The 21,341-nt window shown below is 38.6% G+C and overlaps 1 protein-coding gene across 3 annotated transcripts in view; it reads right to left on the reverse strand.

Annotated features, from left to right (window-relative positions):
* Positions 1-15,020, reverse strand: part of tnn (tenascin N) — a 39,326-nt gene extending 24,306 nt beyond the window's left edge. For 2 of the 3 annotated variants that reach the window (XM_038718064.1, XM_038718061.1), the window contains exons 1-4: positions 14,865-15,020; positions 5,942-6,172; positions 5,547-5,747; positions 4,897-5,271 (exon numbers count right to left, since the gene is read on the reverse strand). In XM_038718064.1, the coding sequence (XP_038573992.1) occupies positions 4,897-5,271; positions 5,547-5,747; positions 5,942-6,170 (805 nt within the window). In that variant the 5' untranslated portion in view covers positions 6,171-6,172; positions 14,865-15,020. The remainder of the gene's footprint in view (positions 1-4,896; positions 5,272-5,546; positions 5,748-5,941; positions 6,173-14,864) is intronic. The other variant, XM_038718062.1, reaches the window with a different exon arrangement.
* Positions 15,021-21,341: the final 6,321 nt, after the last annotated feature.

A 21,341-nucleotide genomic window follows, 5' to 3' on the forward strand; every position in this document is an offset into this window, starting at 1 on the left:
AGAAGGTACATAACTATGGGGGAGTACAATAACAAAACTGTAGCCAAAAGGACAGAAGACAGCAAGTCAGCAGGGTTGGGGAGTGAGGCTTTCCACAAACAGTCTGTGGGTAGATAGAGGGAAATAAATGGTAGATGGTGGTACATTTAGAGAAGTACAGCACAGTACACACAAACGTAAGCATATTTTAAGGGGAAAAAGTGAAACGGGTGCTGAAAGAGTCCGCCATTACTTTGGCAGGGAAGGAATTCACATCAGGTTCAGATGCTGTTCCACAAGCCAAAGTCAGGAAGCTTAATGTTTTTTTCTTAAATGTAGCAATCCTTTTCCATCCAAAAGCAGTTAATATCCCCCTGTTGATACTCTAGGCACGACTATCAACAATCTTTACTCTCAAATAATATTTCAGAACAGCTTGGCTGAATAAATTAACATATTAAGATTGGAAACAGTGAAACAGACTAATAGTGATTTGTGTCTTCTTTGATTAGACATGAGTGAAATACAAATTGAAGAAGGAAAATATGACTGAAACTACATGTTAGAATTTCTTAAAAAAAAGATCTATCTGCATCGAGTAAGCGCTAAGGAAACATCAGTGTTAATTTTGTTCAGGACAAATGAAATGGGAATTCAATCAACTTCTTTATCAGTGTTTGTCTGTGTCCTATGTTTCACAACTTTCCCATCCATCATAAATATTTTAAAATTAGACACGTGAATCAAGTCTCTGGGTCAATTCATTTACACACAGAACTTGAAAAAGAGGCCAATTATGGTTTTGAGTTGAATAAAAAGAATTCAAATGATACATGATGTTGAACGTAATCTCAAAAAGGAAAACATTTGTAAGACATTCACAGAAGCCAAGATGGGTGGTGATGGTGCAATGGATAAGACACATGCCTTTCGTGTGAGAGACTGTAACCCACTGTAACCCATGCACCATTGTGTCCCTGAGCAACACACTTAGTTGCTCCAGAGGCATGCAACCTCTGACAAGTATAGCAATTGTAAGTTGCTTTGGATAAAAGCATCAGCTAAATGAATAAATATAATGTAAGATAAGAACGATAATTCCAAAGCATCTGCATCGTGTTGATATAGCTCTAAAGAATTTCTTTGTTCACTTTTAATAATCTCACCCGCAGTAACTTCTTACATGCGACAGCTAAACTTTACTGTTTTTTTTTCTACTATAATCTGATGGATAGACAAGAGTTCAGGCAACAGAAATATTTACATTGTTAAAGCACCACTGATTGTCTAAACCACAAGGCATCTGCCCTTGATAGTGGAGATAAAAAATAATAACATTGAACCTATATCAATGGCAAGGAAACTGCACCATTGTACAGTATATCTAAAGCCAAAGTGTCATGTTGCCATCATCACTCAGGGAGCAGATTGACATCCATCTTCCAGGTACTGAAATGGCCAGTAGCCACATAAAACAAAACATGTCTTGACTGTTTAGCTTTTGTACTCTTCTTTCCGCGGTGTTTATTACCACTATTATTACTAACACCTAAAATCAACACAATGTATTTTATTCCCTTACCTCCCACCTTCCATTCCTTCCTGACTTTTCCTCTAACACAGTGCCCCTGTTGATGTTGGACTCCATTCAACAGTACCTACACACAAAGCTGCAGAGCTGTCTCTAGCTATTCTCTGCCTCTGCAGTGCAAAACACAGCTTGAAGAAACTAAATCGCCATCAAGGGGTTTGACATAGCTGACCTGCTACTGTGAAGGCTGAACCATTTATACTGTTATTCTAGTTTCTAAAACTGTAGTTCATGACTTGAAATTTAATGTGGATCTGCTTTTTGTGGATCCACCCGTAGCAAGTGGCTGTACTTTGGGTTAAATGTCGGGGAAGATATGCTGTAGACAAAGACCAGATAGATACTGTATACATAATTATTTTAAAGCTTGACTGTAGTCCAAGAGACAAGCCATTTGACAAAGCAACATTTTGTGCCTTTCATCTGCAGCCGACTCTTCAAGACCTCCTTAGAAATGACTGTCACAGTCTGCAGTGTGAACTCAGTGAATTAAACTGTCCATGCCTGGCTGCTGCTTCTCACCTTTCTGCTTGCCTGGCCTTAAATTGCCATAAAATGCAATTTTGTACTCTGCTCCTGAGGCAGCACAGTAATACTGGTTTGGTGTGCAGTGCATTTAGCAGGAAAGGTGATGATTCTTCTAGGGGGTCAAAGCTAGATGGAGCCCAAAAAGACTGATGGGCGTTCTTAATATTCCTGTCGTATTACAGCATGTGACCTGCTGTCAAAAGTTATCCAGAGGCCATTGCCATCAGCGGTCATGGGTCAGCTGCTATTTCTGAAATAACTGTAAGAGAGATGCTTTGAATGCCACAGAAGTCACTATGATCATCTTGATAACTTTAGGCTCAGCTTGAGACACTTACATCAATGAAATGACCATTTATTGCAATTAGCAAGGAGTTTGGTAAAAAAAAAAAAAAAAAAAGAGGGAGCTCTGAGTCTGCTTGTCCTAGTTATTATATCTTAGAAAAGTCAACAGTATCAAAAGCCTCAAAACGTAAGAAAGAGTACTTTGAGGTGGTTTGAGATAGCAGCAGCAGCAAGTGTTCAGTATGGTTCTGGTTTTATTCTGGATTGCTTTCCAAATACATGCAAAGTGCCGATGCTAACAAACATTTTATTGGACCTTTTGTCTCTCCTTGTTCTTTTTTATTTGCATAAGAGTAATTTAGGCTAGATAGTGTAGCAGACCTTATTTTTGCCAGCGCTTACTGTAACTTTCACACTTTAATCTGTTAATTCCTAATGGCTGGCTTTTCACTGTTGATGATAGTGCCCTACAAACCAGTGTCTGCGCTCAACTAAAGGTTGTTTATGAGCGAAACCCCCCCCACCATTCTGTAACATTAATGTAACGTTTTTTTTTAGTCCCTCAACACAACATAAGTGGCGACTATTAACTAGAGAAATTATCTCTCAGACTGTATCATATCAACATTTTAAACTTATCATCTTGATTTTTTTGTTATTATTCTGCACTTTCAGTAGCATTAAAAAGTAGGCTACAGCTGTATTTAATTTCAATATGTCAGAAATATTTAATCAACATTTCATATCTTATGCTGTTCATCTCCTTTAAGGGTTGCTTGTACAGGTTGCCAAGATTAATTGGACTAATACTCAAAACTGTAGTGTTTGAGTTGTAGTTATTCAAAACTTTAGTTACTTGCAAATGTTAAAAGAACAGCCTAATTGGATTTAATAAGGGATTTGAAAAGATTAAAATTTCATACAGGATTTGATCCTGTTGAATCCAAATTTACTTGTTGGCATGAGGGTAGCAGCAAAGTCAGAGGGACAACTGTCAGGTTATAAAGCCAACACGGTACACCTGTATGAATAGTGAGTGTTATTATCCAGTTGATGAAATTTTGACATGCCACAATCGAAAAAGCACAGGTGTAAATAATGAAATGAAATGGTTTCAGGGTCTTGGTACTGGGACATTTGAATTGAGTCATTTTTAATGTTATTAGCAACACTTGTGCTTTTCCTACTATAAATTGCTGAAAGGTCTGCTTTAAAAAAAGCCTAGAGTCGATCAGTTGAGCCAAGGATTCATTCAGCTAGATCCTAAAAGTTTTTACTAAATTATATGAGAAGGAAATTTATATGAAGGTGAACTGGTCTTTAGGGGCAAGTGTTATATTTTAATGGTTCCAGAGCTCATTGTAGCATCTGTGTTTTCCACAGACCGCAGTTAATATTCACAACTTAATGTCAGCAGAGCCATAGAGGTGATGAAGTAAAAAGGTGAAATGTGAAAGTAAATTCTCATGAGAAACACATATCAAGTTAAATACATGCCCAGGTCATAAAAAGTTGTTTTGCTGCACCTCAGATACATAATTTACCCATAAAACGATCATGGTGGAATATGCTCACTCAGACACCATTCATCTCTACACGAGGACACATTGAAAATGTTGCTGGTAGCTACGATATGAACTGCCCATGGGAAGAAAACCTGTATGAATTATCTATGTCTGCAGAGGTCAAAGACTTGAAAATATGCCGGTGAAAATTGTTCTTTATGAATTTCTAACCTAAATTGTCAGACTGTCTGACCACTGACGCCAACAACAATGCAGACTTAGCATTAGTTTACTTAGCCTGATTTTGTCAACATATAAAACAGCAAAATTTCATGGTGAAATTAATATATTTCAATATGTGGATTCACACGCAGGGGCAAAGTGAATCTGCATGAATATTTCATGTTAAACTTTGGTGAACTTTGACAGTAAATTTACGCCAATAGCACGCACAGCAAGCAATCATTTGCCCTTTGAACCAAAGGAGAGCCCCAAATAGAAGAAGCTAGCTTATTAGCGGTATTGCACCATTCACTTATATTTAACTATTCTTTGTCAGAGTCCAAACATTTCCACAAAAAAGATTTGCTGACATTTATGAGACAGGAGTAACTATAAAGATGAAAAAATACAACTGTTTTCCATAAATGGTGTGAACTTGAATGTCCTGTTACTTGACTGAGCTAATGAGCTTGCTAATCTCAGTTACCTAACGTTAACCCTTGTGCCCATTTTTTTTTTTTTATATATGCTTACTTTCCCCCTTTAAGAACTCTTAATTGACTGAAATGATGTACAATCATGATAACAAATGCCTGGGGGAGTAAATGGCACAGTGCAGACAAAATATAAGATAAGAGAACGTAAGTGTTAACATTAACTGTAAGTTAGCCATTAACGTTAGCTTGTCAGTTAGTACTGTAAACATAGTTAACCGAGTTGATTATTATGCATACATTAAAGACAAAAAACAAAGAGTTGGTGTTGTTAAGCATTTGAATAGCTTACCTAATGAGCAGTCTTCCCCATAAAAGCCTTCCTCACAGACGCACTGGCCATCCACACACTGGCCGTTCCCGATGCAGTCGTTAGGACACTTCTGGACGCTGCAGTCCTCACCGGTGAAGTGTGGGAAACACACGCATTTTCCATCAACACAGTGTCCCTTATCGTTGCAGTTGTCTGGACACATCAGCTGGCTGCAGTCTTCTCCTGTGAAACCCTGGTGGCACACACACTTGCCATCCACACATCGGCCGTTGTCATTGCACTCGTCAGGGCAGGAGGACACTGAGCAATCTGGTCCTTCCCATCCCGGGTTACAGAGGCAGCTGCAAGTGTCATGTTGGTAGGTACCATGGCCACTACAGCTTGTGTCCACTCCTTGAGAAAAGTTGGAAATATGTTATTGTGGTTGGTAGGTAAATTATTCAAATTCAAAGTATAGGATAGAACTGTAGTACTCTTCACTTACTCTGAATTGATTATATTCCTTCTACACATGCATAGCATAATAAAAACATACAGTTTTCAGGAGGTAAGATAAGATTGTTTGCTGCTTTCACCCCAACCACCTCTTTCCACTAGTTTACCCGATCAATTGTGGGTCAAGAGTTCACTTCCCAGCTCAGCCTCACAACTATAGCGGCACAGCATACCTGCAGCACCACCTTTTCCACAACATCCCTGAGTACACTGGGTCTTTAGGTAGTTGACTTCTTCCTCCAGCCCGTTGACTCTGTACAAGAGTGACTTGAAGCTTTCCGACTCCTCACAGTCACACTTTGGTGTTTGCAGCCTGATGTTGTGTCTGAAGATGATGTCATTCTTTCCATTTGTTGTGGTCTCCTTCTGCAGGCCTACACAATATGACAAAAATTCAGCCTTTTCATTTCGACATGTACTATACCTACATTTGTAGGTTAAAAATACAGTACAGCCATACAGTAATCCAGCATCCAGTATGTGAGGTATTTACATATTTCCATCCATTTCGGCATACACATACTCAAACTCCGCTCATATCCCTTCTTTTGCCTGTAATTATTCTCACTTGTGTTCTCTCTTGCTCTCGTTTTTTGAGAATGACCTGTTTCGTCCTGTGTTGGCTGGTGCTCAAGTTTACAACTGGAGCTCCCTGGGATGTCGATTTTATAGACATGGCTGAAGGTGACTCCCTGCTCTGGGGCTGAGGGGTCTGGGTTGTCGGCAGAGCTGAAGGGTGACATGGTACAGAGTGGGGCCAGCAGGCACAGGGCCCTCCACAGGAGTCTGGTGGTCATGGCTAGAGGACAAGATAAGAGCAGATAATTGTTAATTTTTCTGAACCTTAACACAATTATTTTTCTGAAACAAGACCGACATCAAGTTCACACAGGACACACACAATGTTGACGTTGATTTTAAGATGATTTGTGTAGCTATTGGAAAGCAAAAGGCTAGTTTAAAGGGTAACTAGAATGCAATAAATGATATAATATAATAATAATAATCTTTATTTGTAGAGCAAAAACAAGTTACAAAGTGCTTTAACAAGTGTAAAGACAATAGTACCCAAAAGACAATAATACAAAAACAATACCCAAGGTACGTGATGGTGTGTATGGGACTAAAAGTTCAGAAATATAACAAGTGATCAATAGAATTTTCAGTTCTAAAACATACTGGGAGCCAGTGTAATGAAGCTAAAATAGGATTAATGTGATCATATTTCTTTGTTCTGGTTAAAAGCCTGGCAGCTGAGTTCTGGACAGTCTGGAGTCGATCAATAGATTTTTGGGTTAGGTGAAAAGGCTGTTGCAATAATCCAGGCGTGATGAGATGAAGGCGTGTAAAATGTCTCGGTGTCCTTAAAAGTTAACATAGATCGAATTTTGTGGTGTGCTGCTCGAAATTTAAATTACTATCAAACCAAAAACAAGGTTCTTTGCAACAGGCTTAATGTGATTTACTAGGGAATCAGCAGATGGCAGTATTTGTTTTGCCATCTGCTGGGACCCAATGACCAGGATTTCTGTTTTGTCTGAGTTCAGCTGGAGGAAATTATTTGACATCCATTTTTTAACTTCACAAAGGTAGTTGTTAAGTGAACTCAGCATTCCAGGGTCTGTGGATCTGATGGGCAAGTATATTTGTGTGTCATCAGCATAAATATGAAAAGAAATGCCATGTTTATGGATAATATGTCCAAGGGGAAGCAGATACAAGGAAAACAAAATGGGTCCTAAGAACGACCCCTGAGGCACACCATATTTAACTGGACAGAACGAGGAGAAATAGTTGTTTACTGACACGCAAAACTTCCTATTTGACAGGTAGGATGAAAACCATTCTAGGGCAGTACCAGTGATCCCCACTCAGTGCCTCAGTCTGTCTAACATGATGTTGTGATCCAAGGTCCAGGAGTACCAGGACTGAGCACATGCCTTCATCAGCAGACATTAAAAGGTCATTGGTGACTTTAAGCAGGGCAGTCTCAGTGCTGTGGTACTTCCTGAAACCAGATTGAAACTTTTCAAATATTTTGTTATTTTCCAGTACAGTGAGCAGCTGTTTGGACACAATTCTTTCTAGAATCTTTGCAATAAAAGGCAGTTTTGAAATTGGTCTAAAATTATGTGGGAGGGAGGGATCTAAACCAGGTTTCTTTAAAAGTGGGTTCACGCAAGCCGTTTTAAAATAATCAGGGACACAACCAGTAGATAGGGAGCTGTTGAAAACAGAGATCAAATGGGGCCCAACAGAATCTATTACTTTCAGTAAAAACTTTGTAGGTATTACATCAAGTGGGCTGGAGGACACTCATTTGTGATACTGTTTTTAAAAGCTCAGACAAGTCGATGGGATAAAACTGGTCAAAACTCTCTTGTTGCTGGTGAGGGACCTCTGAGTAAGAGGCCGCGGGGTTAATAGAGGCTCTGATTGACACCACCTTATTGGTAAAATAAGATAAAAACAATTCACAGTCATCATTACTTCCAGCTGAGGCACAAAGAGGGGTTGGGTTTACCAGCTGATCCACAGTCTTAAACAGAAACCTGGGATTGTGTTTATGTGTAGTAATGAGTTCAGAAAAATAGTGTGATATATGTCTAAAAAAACACCATTTAGGGAACCTCTTTGTATTATCTTTTTTAATTTGTGGGCATTCAGAGCACTGACTGGAAAGAACTCCTTTTAAAACTGTGATAACTCAAAGAAAGTAGGAATTGGCCCCTTCCAGACTAAAAACCATGTATACATGCATACATGTATTGTTTCCATGAAACAGTAAAAACGAAAGAAGGGTAGTTTGTGGTTTGAACAGAAGTTATTTTTCCAGGATAGAAAACAAAAACACAAAAGTAGTAACTTGTATTATACCCACTGCAGTGCCAGCATGCTATGGTATATCATTAAAGGAATATTAAACATTTTAAGAAATACATTTATTCTCAAGCTCTCCCAGAATTAACAAAACAAACTGCTCACCTCATAAGCATGCTTTTTCAAAGGTACTCTAAGAATATGACTACTGAGCACATCAAATTCTCTTCTAAGATTCTCACACAGTGGCAAGAGACAGTGCTTCATATGGAGATTAAATATATATTTTCCATCTGTTTTTTTAGTGCGAGTTTATACATTTTATAGAGATTGTATCTTTGGCATGAAAAGTCTGTAACAGACTACCGAAACTGTAGATGTTTGTCATCACGGCTGAGTGGACTTCAGCCTCTGGGTTAAAAGAGGGTCACATATGCGATTTCCAGTCAGTGTTTTATAGAGAATTGATGGCAGAAACACTATCTGGACAATGCATAAATTACGTTACATTCAGAGGGGTACGCTGCTGTATATTTAATCTAAGGAAACCTGAACCGTTATGTCACTGTAGTGTGTGTGTGTGTGTGTGTGTGTGTGTGTGTGTGTGTGTGTGTGTGTGTGTGTGTGTGTGTGTGTGTGTCATTCCACCGTATGGCAGCAGAAAGAGAGCAGTCATCACTTTGCCAAAGATCCTTTTGCTCTAAACCATAAATTGTGCTCAGTCAGGCGTTTCCGAGCTTCAGAAAGAGCAGAAATTTGTCTTCAGTGAAGGTGATGTCATTGTGTCTAATGACAGTGATGTCATGTGAACTTAAAACCTTGCAGCGTCTTTCCCAGCAAGCCAAATTACATGCTTTCAAAACTGTGGGCCCATTTTAACCTTCAGTAGGTCTTTTTTTTGGATGTTGGTCTGAATTTAACATTCTGGTGTAAAAGTTTGAATTGCGGCAGAAGGAACTTCTGATCTAACTGGGCTTAGCTTGTGTGGTCTATGGAAACACAAAACCTCTAATAGAGTGACTTAAAGCTCATGTGTTGGGGGCCCAGCTGAGATGTTTGACAAAACTGCATAGCAATATATACAGTAGCATACATTCTTAAATAAATATGTTGGGAAACTCATAATTGTGACTGCACATACTGTAAGTAACCATAGAAGACAGAAACTGGGAAGAGATACAGGAAAGTGTTTTTAGTATGACTTCATGATGAAAGAAAAAATCCTTTCCTCGTTTCTTATTTTGAATATTTCAGTGGAAACTATATAAGTTGAATAAAATATTTGTATTTTTGTAATTTGGTGAATGTATTCTGACGTTTGCTAACTGGGTGCAACTTTGAAAAGGAGAAACTGACCAATTGCAAAACATTTGCTTGTTGAGCATCAAAGACAAAAACAGATGGAAAAGTAGAAAATGTCCAGAGAGAGAAACAGATCCTAAAAACCCCACTGGACACTGTGTGAGCATTGGCAAGAACATTCACATTTCAACAAGTGGACCTAAAATCTAATAATCCCCCAGCCACCATAATGATACTATTATCAGATTAACAGATATTCTGAGCAGGGATAAGTGAAGAATACCTGCCTTTTTGAGTGGTATTTTTCAAGGTTGAAAGCTACTACTAGTGGACATTAATTTTCTGTAAAATAAACTTTGGCTCATGAATCACTCACTCTGATGATTTACACATGATGTAACTAAAGTAGGTCTGTGATTTAAAATTCTCCGATTTCTTTTTAGGGAGACAAATATGACGTGTAATTACACCAACCTGTTTGTAACTAGTCCAAAGTCAATATGGCTGACCTTGTTTGGTTATTTTAGCTGTGTGTTTGATTGCTGCTGGTCAAAAGCGTGAGGTCGGAGACTGGTGCCTGGGTAAGAAATCCAAGCTATGACATCACTGGGAAATTGCTTTTTTGACCCCATGTGGTGGCCAAAACCTTACTGGGTGTTTTTATCAGTGGCCAAGATTTTGGTGGGTAGAGCAGAGATGAGGTTGAAGAGCCATTACAGTAAGAGAAGGAGATGGAGAAAGACAAGTGGAAAGTAAGGGGAAAAGAGTTTTAAAAAAACTGAACATTGAGTGAGATAAAGTGAGTGAGAGAGAGTGAATAGGTGATAGAAGGAATGATGGAGAGAGTGTGTTTGAATCAGTGACAGTCTAGCAGTTAGCCACATTATACACAGTATACTATAGCCATGTGGAATGGTACTGGCGCGCAGAGATGCTTAACAAGCATGTTTATAGCTCTCTGTCAGGGTTTTATTTGATGCTCGCCATTTTCAGGCCCTTTTCTTATTTCTCTTGGAGGAGATAGCACTGTGACCTTCCAAGCATAGCAGAGGGCCGCTACCAACTGCTGTGGAGAAGAGAGACAGATGGGGGGATTAATCGAGAAAGGAAATGGGGAATACAGAGAGAAGTGGGGCAGTCAAATTTGAGAATGCTGGAGAGATGGATGGATGGATGCATTAATGGACAGATGGATGGTTGGGTGGATGGATGGATGAATGATGGACAATATATGGATGGACGGATAGATAGATAGATAGACTATTTAGAAATGTATATTAAAGTAGTTAAAAGATGAATGGAGCAGATGGTGGTTGGACCGTAAAATGGCAGGTAAGATTAGGTACCACTGAATGAGATACTGGCTGTATACAGCATTAAGTGGTTGTCATGACACAAAACAGATATGGATATTCTCCAATGGAACAGTAACATAAATATGTCGAACTCTGGTTTGGCATCAGTATCTAGCACGTTCATAGTCTAAAGGCAGTTAACTGTCACTCCACGTCAGAAAAGACTGCAGGATAGAGAAGTAAAACAGAATGGCTCCAGTCCAGCAGATGCTCTCACTCAGCACATGGCCCATCCATCCAGATAGCATTTCAATCTGGCTTTCAAACCCTCTCAAGTAAAATTCAACATGTCCATAAACACAGTTAAAAATTCCTTCCTGACAATAACTTCTCCTTGTCAAAGCAGAGCTATGTCAATGGGCCTGTAAAAAGTTTGTTGACTACCTGTGATGTGTGTTCACTCTTTTATATAGTAGAAAGACGTGCATACAGGGCTCGGCCCACGTGTGTACAGTATGTGTGTGTAACTTGTAATTTATAGCTGACAGAGATGCGGGTGGGGGGTGGGGGTGGGGGGGTAGGTAATAGCAGCAATTTACAGTTTTTCTCCATTGCTTAAACTCATTTCTATCGAAACTCTAAACACAAATCCACAACTTCTCACCCAATTCCCCAAACATCCTGTTTTCAGGTCAAAATGAAGCTGTCCACTCAAAACCATTCAATCTTGCTGAAAAACAAAACTTTGCCCTGAGACATAACACACAAGCCCTCAAAAAGGCACACACTACCACACAGTCTTACACACTGGTGAGATAAATTCAAAACAATACTACAAAAACTGGTTATAAGTAATGATGCTTGTGATTCTCCCCCTCAAAAACCTTTTCACATGATGAATGCAACAAAAGAAAGAACAAAAACATTTGAACATTTTTTATTCCTTAGCGTACTATACAGTACAATACACCAAACAACTAATTATTCTGCTCCAGCATCCTATCTTTGGTCTGGGACAGGCCAGAGATTCTCGTCCTCCTCCTCCTCCTCCTCCTCCTCCCTCCTCCTCCCTCGTTCTCTACCCTGCTCCTGCTCTGCCCTCCTCCTCCACCTCCTCATCTTCCTCCTATCGCATCTCCTCCTCCAACTCCTACTGTTCCTATTCCTTCACCTCTTACTCCTCTCCATACTACTCTTCCTCCTTCTCCTCCTCCTCTTCCTCCTCTCTGGTGTCCTCTCTGGATCCATTGTTCTAAAACTGAATTAACTCTTTTATCTATCCATTGAAGATTCTCATTGGTGTGTCCACCTGGGTAGTTGTGTGCTAATTGAGCTCAATCAGCACACCTCAAGCTGTGCTGATTGAGCGTACAATATTGAATGTTAGCGCTTTCTAAATGACCACATGATGTATGCAATGAGAAATTAAGGGATTTGTGTGTAGAGTTTAGGGAAATGGGTGCGCTTTTTGAAAAATGGAATTATGGTTTTGAAATTTTAGTTCAAAAGTCTGATTATAGTGTTTAAGCAATTGAGAAAAACTGCAATACTGTATGGACACCTTTCACTCAAGGTCCTTGACAAGCGGCGATGATGCTTGTGTGTGTTTCTAAAAATCTCTGCATGCTCTCAGAGATGTGGAAACAGTGAATACTCTAAACCAGTGGTTCTTAACCAGGGGGTCACGAGAGGATATAGGGCAAATATGCACAGACGGACCAAGCCTCCTTCTTCTGCCTATATCTATGTCTGTACAATAGAATAGAAGTATTTTCTACAGATGTTTATCTTGGTTTCACTCGTGGTCATCCCATGAGAGAGAGCCTGTATGAGAGCCTGTATGAGAGCCTGTATGAGAGAGCCATTAAGCCTCAGACAAAAGACAGACTGTTGCGCCAGTACAAATCTCATTGGACCAAACCTTCAAGCCTGAGGATGGGAAGAAGAGCGGGTTTAAAAAGAGGAGCCGCAAGGTTGTGCCTTTATGTCTGGCTGCAAACTTGTGGACGTTCCTTTCCCTTTCTCTTTTCCTTCCATCGCAGCAGCTTGCAGACAGAACAGGGAAAGTAAAATAAAGAAAACTAAGCTGAAAGCAATTATCGTCTGAGACCAGAGCTCATATCTTCATGATTCTGTCTGCCTCCTGTTGCCATACAGACCACATGTAGACCTTGATAAGGACATCGCTTCATCAGAACCATAGAGGCTCCATTCCCCTTAGTGGGGCCGTCAGATGAAAACCTAACCAGCTGAGAAGAAAGGAAAATAACAAAACCCAAGCATTAATGAAACAGACTAAGCTCAAGACAGAGATAAGTTTTTGAAATAATAAAAACATGTTTTGAGTAGCTTTCATGTGCCCAGGGGTCATTTTCAATCAGTGAAAGTAAATGAAAAAACTGGAGTTGTGAGGTTTCCGTGAAAGCAGTCATGTTATGCAATCTGAACACTTTTTATAAGCCACCCACTCAGGGATGTGGGTCTCTTTCTTTCTTTCTTTCTCTCTCTCTCTCTCTCTCTCTCTCTATCATTTTGCATGGCTGAGGGCCCACATCTGTAGCTCATTTTGCGAGGGCTTCTGTGTATTCCCTGGGCCAGCACAGTAGCATTAAAGGTAAATCTACTGGATCGACAGCCTTGTGAGAATATCTATCACCCCAGCACATAGTTATTATAAATATTTATGTTGTTACCATAGAGGAAAATTAGTGCTGGCAGCTTTGTTGACAGACAACATAAGGTTATCTTCAATACAAAGTGGATATTAACTGAATATACAAATTGTAAATAATACCTCAAATACATATTTGCAAATTGAAATTAAAGGCTGTCACAGCGATCCAAAGGGAAAATAACTTGCTTTAAATTGATCCAAATCTAATAATAAATAATACATTGTTTCATAATGCATGATACATTCAACAATCACAAAAACAGTATTCTGTTAAAGTAAAAGCAGCAATACCGCAATGTAAATACTAAATTACAAGTAAAAGTTGTGTATTTGTGTTTTCATGTTACTGAAACCATTAATTAGAATGCAGAATGGCCGCATGTCAGTGGAATATTAAAATGATTTATTTTTGATGCATTAATATGTAGTGGTGCTTTAATGCTGTAGTGGTAATTTGAGGTGGTATTTTAAACTGTTACATACTGTATGGTAGTTTCATGTATAACAATCATATAATCAACAATCATATATTATAAAACGGTTATATGTTTTGAATGTAAAATCTTAATCTGTAAAGTACCTAGTAACTATAACTTGCCTCTACTCAAGTAAATTTACTCAGTTAGTTTATACCACTAAACAATACAGCGCTCAGTGGTTTTTGGGAATGCTGAAAAACATGTCACATTTATCAATTATATGCCATATGCGCATCAGCACTTTATAACAATGCCCACATAACTTCATTCAATGTGTCAAATCCCGTCACATGTCAATATTTCTCACTGACCAAGATTTCCAAAACTTTCTTACAGACTAAGTGCTGCCATGCAAACCCAAACTAACATAAGCATACCAACTTCAGTCCTGGAACACTTGATACATTCCAGGTGTTGAGTTAAACTAAGGGAGTTTAGATGTATGGAGAGAAAGACGAGCAGAGAAAGAGCTAAGAACCAGCTGAGATGGAATTTAGTGTGAAATTCAGTAGTGTGAAAAATATGGATTGAAATATAGAGAGAAAGAGTGGCTAAAAAGGCTTAATTGGTCCTCCTGGGATAATGTAAAACTAAACAAGAGTGTTCTCTGAGCACAACAGCATTAACAGCTTTGAATTAACAACTTTAAAAGTTTTTTTTTCTCTGTTTATTTCATTAAAAGTGACTTCCATTTAGCCGACTACATATTTAGAAATGTCATAAAATGAATTAAAATCTTACAATGAACTGAACAAAACTTACCAAAATAACTTTGAAATTGAAATCTACAGCTTAATTGGACTAATAATGACCAGTAAACTAAATCCTTAAATAAAAAAGACACATTGAACACAGTGCACACAATGCTTTTCCATGTTTAAATCACTGAGAAAAATGACAAAAATTAGAATGTTGACTTACCCTTTCTTTAACTTTCTCCTCCTCTACTCTCTTTCCTTCTCTCGTTTGTCTAAAGGACTGAACGTCACCAAGCCTCTCCCTCTGCCACCTGTTGACAGGTCCGGGCCAATGATTGAAAGACCTCTTCACTGCCAGTGACTTTTGCTCCCCCCCTCCCTCTTCAATTGTCAAATTCTCTCCAAAGTGCCTACAGGCCAATGGGCAGTTTGGGAGTGTCTCCTCCTCTGTCTAGAGATAATGAGCAACATTTTCTACTATTTTACTCTGAGGGAATCACTCTACCTAAGCATGCCTTGCTTCTTCATCATCTCAACACTTTCTTCATTTATTTAATAACTGTTTTTTTTCTCCCTGTATGTGTTTGGTTACAGTAGCAGAGGAGGTTGAAATTAATCTCTTTAGCAGAGGAAGTAGGGCCTTAAACACCACTGTAACTGGATAAAGGTTTGATTCAAGCGGGCGAGATAGAAGCCAAGGAAAACGTAGTCCGCTTAGTATAGAAGTAACCACCGGGGAGAGGTTGTATTTATCGAAATACATTTTTTGAAGTAAAAAGTGTACACAAGAATCCACAAGACAACTCAAAAGAAAGAGGATATTTGGATAACATCAAATAACATGAATACAGCAGTGGCATACAGATCATGTTAAAGATGGAGACAATAAAGTAGCACATTCCTGGAATAAAATCCTCTGGGGGTATGGGTTCTTGAAAACGGTGATAATAATCACATGAGTCCTTTGGAACGTTTAAATGTTGGTCAAATGATTGGCAGTCAGACACCAAAAAATCTTGACTTGATTTCACAATTATGTATTATTTTCTGCTAAATGTTTCTCAGGTTATTTGTGTGAAAACAGGCCACCACAAAGCATGCTGTGAAGACACATAGCAGGCTAACTTCTTCAAGCTGAAAAAACCACATGTGTCACAAAAACGTACCCTCCAAGAGCGCATTGACTACTTTAAAGCATGCAAAGAAAAATAAATTCTGTTTCAGTTTGGTTTCTGTTATGCATGTACTGTATGTACAATGAAAATATGCAGACAACTAAGTGCATGCATGCAAACAGTGCCAGAACACACACATCAGCATCTACCCCCTTGAACATTACCAAAGACCCCAGCTGTCAAGGTTGGCAATACATTACGCTGACAGGGGCTGTTTGTCTCTAAATATATAAGTAAGGTTTCGAATTTCTGTAGGAACACAGAGGACGGTGGGATGTAGCTGGGGGGCAGGTGTGGTTGTTTGTACAGAACAAATGCTGCATGAACTTTTAATTGTACTCTTTGAAATGTTGGGCAGCTATAGGTTTTTAGTCCATCTGTCTTTTCGCACAATATTTGATAAGGCACCGTACCAGAGCACACTGGAAAGGAACCTGTCTATAGCAGCTGAAAGGCTAGATATAGTAAATCATCACAGATAATAAAGACAAACAATTTGAGTAAAATGGTAAAGGACAAGTTATAAAGACCATAACTGAATTAATACAAAATGATTTACTTAAAGGGACATCTGGACATTTTGAAAAAGTTCGAAAGATTGATCTTTTCTAATACCAGTCCACAGTCAAAGCTATTTAACCCAGACTGCTAAATTCTTTGGCCACTTGGGGACAGGGCAACAAGCTGTAATCACAATATTGACATATTTGCACCTTATAAAGTTGGTACTTGTTAGCAAACTGTTGTTAATTTAACCTTGGGGAAACACAGAGCAAGTGTTTCTGTCTGTCTGGTGAATTTAAAGGTGTGTTCAGACCAAACACAAAGCAAATTTATTGCAATTATATACAAAGCCAACAGTGAGGGCTTAGGGAAAAGTGAGCAAAATCATAACACTACAAAATAAGTTGAAAATATATATCTGTTACTTGTTTCTAACTATTATCTATTATCTATTTAACAGTTGTGCTTTACTACCACCAAGTTAGCATATATTTTGCTGCCATCCCCAGTACTCCCATCACTATAAAGGGCAAATATTCATGGATTTGTGAAATACTCCAAAAACAAAAACATTACAGCGGCAGTATTCATGCGAGTAACTCCTTTTAGCTCTGTTTTGCTCTCCACTGACTTCTAAGGGAAATATTTGACTCTTAGCAGCCAAATGCTCCCCTATGTTGACTAGCTAGTTAAGCTAACTTTGTCCGTCTGCTGTTTGGTGATGGGCAGGTAGTGTAAAATGATTTTATCAGAGCTTTTTTTCTGAAAACAGCTTCCTGTTGCATTTGGAAACAATACTCGTAAAAGCGAGATTGAACCAGAAGAAGTGGTTGGCAGTTTAACTAAAACAGTGAGTTAAATCAACCCCTAAAACTGAGGAGAACAGCAGAGTTGGGTGAAAAGCTTCTGAGCGTTCGTCACTGACACCTTTCAAATTATCCATGGTCATTTAATCCATTGTTAATATGAAAATATTTTCTAGAGTTGCTTTAAGGTGTGGTCATATATTGTTTTTTCAAACAGCATATTTGTTAGTTTTTAGAAGAAAGCAAAAAGAGCATGGCCTGTATTGTTGGCACTGAGAGGCAACATAACTCTTAAAAGATAATATCTGTCATTCTGCAGCAGTGTGTGCAGTGTTTTAAGAAGCAAACTGCTCCTTGAATCAGGGACAAAGATGAATGAATCACCGGATGCTCCATAATGACACAGCCATTACAGAGAGTTTACACTTCCTCTGGAAGTTAACTTAACCTTGGAACATCAATGCATATAATGTTCTGCCTCAGATTTGGTCCTGCAGCTGAGTTTTCTACCCATTTTACTAATTTCCATTATCAGAGAGATATGAAACTAGGACACTTTCAATTACACTACGCAGAGAGAACAAAGACTACAAAGATTAATTAAGTTGCCTTGAATTTCATTTTATCACTCTTTTTAACAAGCGCAAAGCTCTTCAGTCATTAGAAAGAGGAATCTGGAGTTATTAATTAACTTTGACAGAGTGGAGGCTAAAATCACCTGGAATCAGATTTTTATAGAAGAAAGAGAAGATGATTGATCTGATATCCTCATGAACAGATTAATCCCTCATCACATTGGCTACTTATAGGCATAAGTAAATACTTCAGAAATCAGTGACGGAAGAGTTTTGGCATTGCATTAAAAACTGCTTCCATGTTGGTCTCAGGTCCATAGACTTCCAACAGAGACTTTAATAGTTACCATGTACATTAATACATAACAGCAGTATGCTTCTAAATTCAACAGGAGGGTGTTTGCATGTCCAGTATGTACGTATGTTGATATCATGGTAGGCAGGCCGTTGTGCCAATACTTGTGTCCTCCATGCCAGTGTGGGAGTGTACAAATGAAAGGAGACTGTTAGTTGCTTATATGAGATCAGCTTCCAATGTTTTGGACCCAATTACTGGGCAACTGATTTGAAACCAGCACAGAGGAATGTGGTAACGAACACACACACACACACACACACACACACACGGACCAATCACTCAAATAACAAAGTTGTCAGCAAGTTTGTCACAAATGTCAACAAGCATTAAGATTATATTTCAGCTAACAACCAGTCCACAAGTGCTTTTACTAATTTTGTTAGTTAATCTGGTTTAGTTGTAAATATCAACAAATCTCAACCTTGAAAAACATCCTTCCTTCCTTCCTGTGGAATTGTCTGCACTCTTTTAATTAAATGGAATTTAAAAAATATATATATATTTTCATAGGGAGCGAGTTTAGGGGTCTTGAGGGTACAATGTGTAATTGCTTGCCACATGCTCCACAAAATAAGGGGCAGCATTTCAACTCCTCACCAACCTCAGCCAGGTTGCTCTCTAAGCAATTCTGCTCTTGTGCTCTTTTCAGCTCAATTAACTTATTAACCTGCATGTCTTTGGACTGTGGGAGGAAGCTGGAGCGTCTATTTCTCATAGCTATAGCAGTTGGGCAGATATTGATATTTCATCGCGTGTGTGGGAGGGGGACTTGAAACTCCAGGCGAACAGCAGTGAGAGGGACAGAGAAACCAAAAGGGTTTGGCAAGAATGGGACATATTTCATCATTTATCAGAATCTGATCATTTATATCATATTTAATATCATTTCTATTCTTTATAGTAGATTATCAGTGTGTTTTCTTGACAGATTTGCTTGCGGCTGTCCTACATCGGCTCACTCTGTCTGAACAGCCCAATTGGTTAACATGGGCGCTGAAAGAAAAGAAAAGCAAGGCGATTCCTCAGCTTCAGCAAATATAAAGAATACACGGAATGTCAAATCGGCACATTGAACTCCATTCGTGCACTAGTCTGTTGCCAGGACATGCTGTATGGGAGGTGATGACATTTACAGCACTTGATGGGACAATGATAAAATATTTCATGCATGTCACTGTACTTTTAAGGATAAATGTGACTGTTTCCCATTGTATGTGCTTGTTGGTTTCAGCTCAGTGCCAGGAAACGTACCCCACACTAGCAGCAGATGTAACAAAACTCTTCACAGCAGGGTGAATTTTATATTATGTTTCCTTTAATGTGATGCATGCCTGTATGTTGTTTCTCTTCTCTGGAAAAAAAGACAATCTCTAAACTTTTATTAGAAGAGCCCACACACCTCTGAATTTCCCTTCAAGCTATGCCTGTTCAGTTTTTCGCTCGACCAAAAGCTGACAGAAGGCGTTTTGGACATTACACGTTGTATATCTGGTCTTCTACCATAGATTTAGCCTGTACCTAATAAGCAGGTGTTGGTTTCATCTATCTGTTGCCTTGGAGTCATCATTAAAACAAACCATCAGCAGTGGATGTGGTTCCCCTGAAGGAGTTTTCCTATCCTCTGTTCTCTAAATTTGAAGCACCTTAGTGCTTATCTTGACCATGTATCAGCAGCATATCTTACTCTATGTGATGGGGAAGGCTGCTTTATTATACACTTGCTGTCTCAAGCTGGATACTGACTTTACAATGCACATATTTCGAAAAATGTCTGGAAATGACTTGTGTACAATAACAACAATACAATTTTATAATAAATGTCCTTGTTTTGTGTTCTCTTGACAGTCAAAAATATTCAGTGGCTCAGACACCACTTCAGCATATATTTTTCAATTAGGTTTGGATCTGGTTAGTAGAGTTAGTCATGGAATGTGGTTAACATTTTTTCTCAGACTCTTTAAACATCATTATCTGGATAGAAATGTTTTGTTGTAAGTGGAAGGATGTCCCTCACCATGGTTTTCCCTGCTTAATGTACACCAAAACCTTCAGTAGCCTGTAAACTGCAGATTGCTCCTACTATGTAAACAAACTTTATGTGTTGTAATGTTTTTTATGTTTTTCCTTGGTCACATCTGACTTGTGATTAAAATCAGACTATGGTTTTTCTCTAATCATAGATGTTGTATTGAAGCATTGTTGTTAGTTGGCTGCTATGCTTAAGTTTTAGAAGCATCCCGCAAAGCTGAGTCAAGACTTGGTGGTAGGGCAACAATAGTTACAGTGTTGCTCATTCTCAGCTGAAAAGCATTGTTTAAATCTTCAGCACGCCACTTTCTTTCCTAATGAAGACACGACATAAGAGCAACAAGCAATAACTATAATAAAAAAAATTTAAAAAAAGCTTCAATATGATTGTACAACCTCATGACAAAAAGGCAGTGCTATTTTACATTCTTGGTCATTTTGTTTTGTAAAAATATACATTTGGACAGAGCTTTCCTGTCTCTTGCACTTTTTTTTTTACCACTTATGTCGTTATGTAAGGCTTAATTGTTAATACTCCCAAATTATGCAGCATATAATTGAACTAATGAAGCGATCAGCATTGCTGACATACCTCAATCTTCCCTCCTGACATGCACTCACCGTTAGATTTTGGATTTGAGTTTGAATGCTTGCTAAATAGTGGAATTAATTTATAGTCCACTTCATTTCCTCTCAGCCAAGATGAATAGCAGCCCTCCTGATGCTCATATATTTCTAGTCATAACAACCATATGTGAGAGCTTGGAAGCATTGTTTACAAAAGAAATTGAGACTGCCTAATGTACTGCATAATTGACATGATACTTATTTAACCAGTTATGCCAAAGATGTCATTAACTGAGCTAATTAATACAATATTAATAACAGTGTGTCCTTTTAAACAAATGGGTATTATCAAATTACAAGTTATCAAGTTTTCAACATACGAATAGGTGTCCCAGCATCTGCCCTTATGCCTTGGAGTGTGGTGATCACACACAAAACATTACACTGAATCTTCGTAGTTTATTATGTGAGTTACACATTTGCAAACTGCATATCCCACTTAGTACCATAACTGGATTCAGTACTCAGGAATAGTTTAACATTTTCAGAGATGGCAATGACCAGCCTATAAACCTTTCAGAATTGCCCAGCCGACATTAAAAGTTGGATGTCTGACCAATTTCTCCAGCTTAATGACACCAAATATGAGGTCATCCAATATACATACCCGAGTCTTTTAGAATCGAT

The sequence above is a fragment of the Micropterus salmoides genome, unplaced genomic scaffold (assembly GCF_014851395.1).
Source record: "Micropterus salmoides isolate LMB-PRFRI ecotype aquatic unplaced genomic scaffold, ASM1485139v1 Ms_hic_scaffold_14, whole genome shotgun sequence".
NCBI lineage: Eukaryota > Metazoa > Chordata > Actinopteri > Centrarchiformes > Centrarchidae > Micropterus > Micropterus salmoides.